This window comes from Neopelma chrysocephalum, unplaced genomic scaffold (assembly GCF_003984885.1).
Source record: "Neopelma chrysocephalum unplaced genomic scaffold, ASM398488v2 Primary Assembly neopelma1_63133, whole genome shotgun sequence".
In the NCBI taxonomy this organism is placed as follows: Eukaryota; Metazoa; Chordata; class Aves; order Passeriformes; family Pipridae; genus Neopelma; species Neopelma chrysocephalum.
Window position 1 is genome coordinate 1 of NW_020905890.1, and position 884 is coordinate 884.

At 60.9% G+C, this 884-nt stretch overlaps 1 protein-coding gene across 1 annotated transcript; it reads left to right on the forward strand.

Annotated features, from left to right (window-relative positions):
* Positions 1-17: 17 nt before the first annotated feature.
* LOC113979233 (transcription elongation factor A protein 3-like) lies at positions 18-792 on the forward strand (the record flags this gene model as incomplete). Its single annotated transcript, XM_027706693.1, has 3 exons — positions 18-77; positions 182-287; positions 627-792. Coding segments are annotated over 3 exons (332 nt in total), but the record flags the coding sequence as incomplete, so codon positions are not given.
* Positions 793-884: the final 92 nt, after the last annotated feature.

An 884-nucleotide genomic window follows, 5' to 3' on the forward strand; every position in this document is an offset into this window, starting at 1 on the left:
TCTCCCTGCTCTAGGAAGGGGCGCTGGATCTGCTCAAATCCCTCACCAGCTACACCATGACCATCCAGCTGCTCCAGGTGAGGGGGTGTGGGTGGGGGGACACCCCATGGGGCGGCTGGTCCTGGCCCTCCCGTGCCAGCTGGCACATCCTTAAGGATGTGTCCCTGCCTCGTGTCCCCAGACCACACGGATCGGGGTGGCCGTGAACTCGGTGAGGAAGCACTGCTCCGATGAAGAGGTGGTGGCCTCGGCCAAAATCCTCATCAAGAACTGGAAGCGGCTTCTGGGTGAGCAATGCCGGGGGAGGAAGGAACCCCCCAAAAGCCTCAGCCTTTCCTGGGCCATCCCCAAACCCCAAGCCCTGTCCCCAAACCCCAGGGAGGCTGCACTGCGATCGGTCCCAGCCCGTGCAGGCTCCCATAACCTGTAATCCAGCCCCCCCAGGCAATGAATGGACTTGGATTTTCCAAGGGCTTTGTTTTCGCTCCAGGATGGAGTGGTGTAAATCAGTGTGTGCCCCCCGAGGGGTGAGCATCCCCCCAGTCATCCCCCAGCCCAGGATGCAGCTGCCCAGGTGCCTTGCGCTGGTTTGGGCTGTGGCTGTGACACCCAAATCCTTCCCCCAGAGTCCACCACCCCAAAGAAGGAGAAGGACGCGGATGGGAAGAAGGAGAAGGACTCGGATGGGGACAGGGACAAGAAGAAGGGGCTGGATGTTTCCAGCTGCCCCAACGAAGGGGTGAAGAACCCCAAGAACCCGGCTGAGAAGCACAAGGAGAAGCACAAGGAGAGGTGGGGGCTCCTGCCCCCAGCTGGGGGGCACCAGAGGCTGATATGAGACCACCCTCTGTTTAGTCCTTAAGAGTTTATCCATCTCTGCCAGC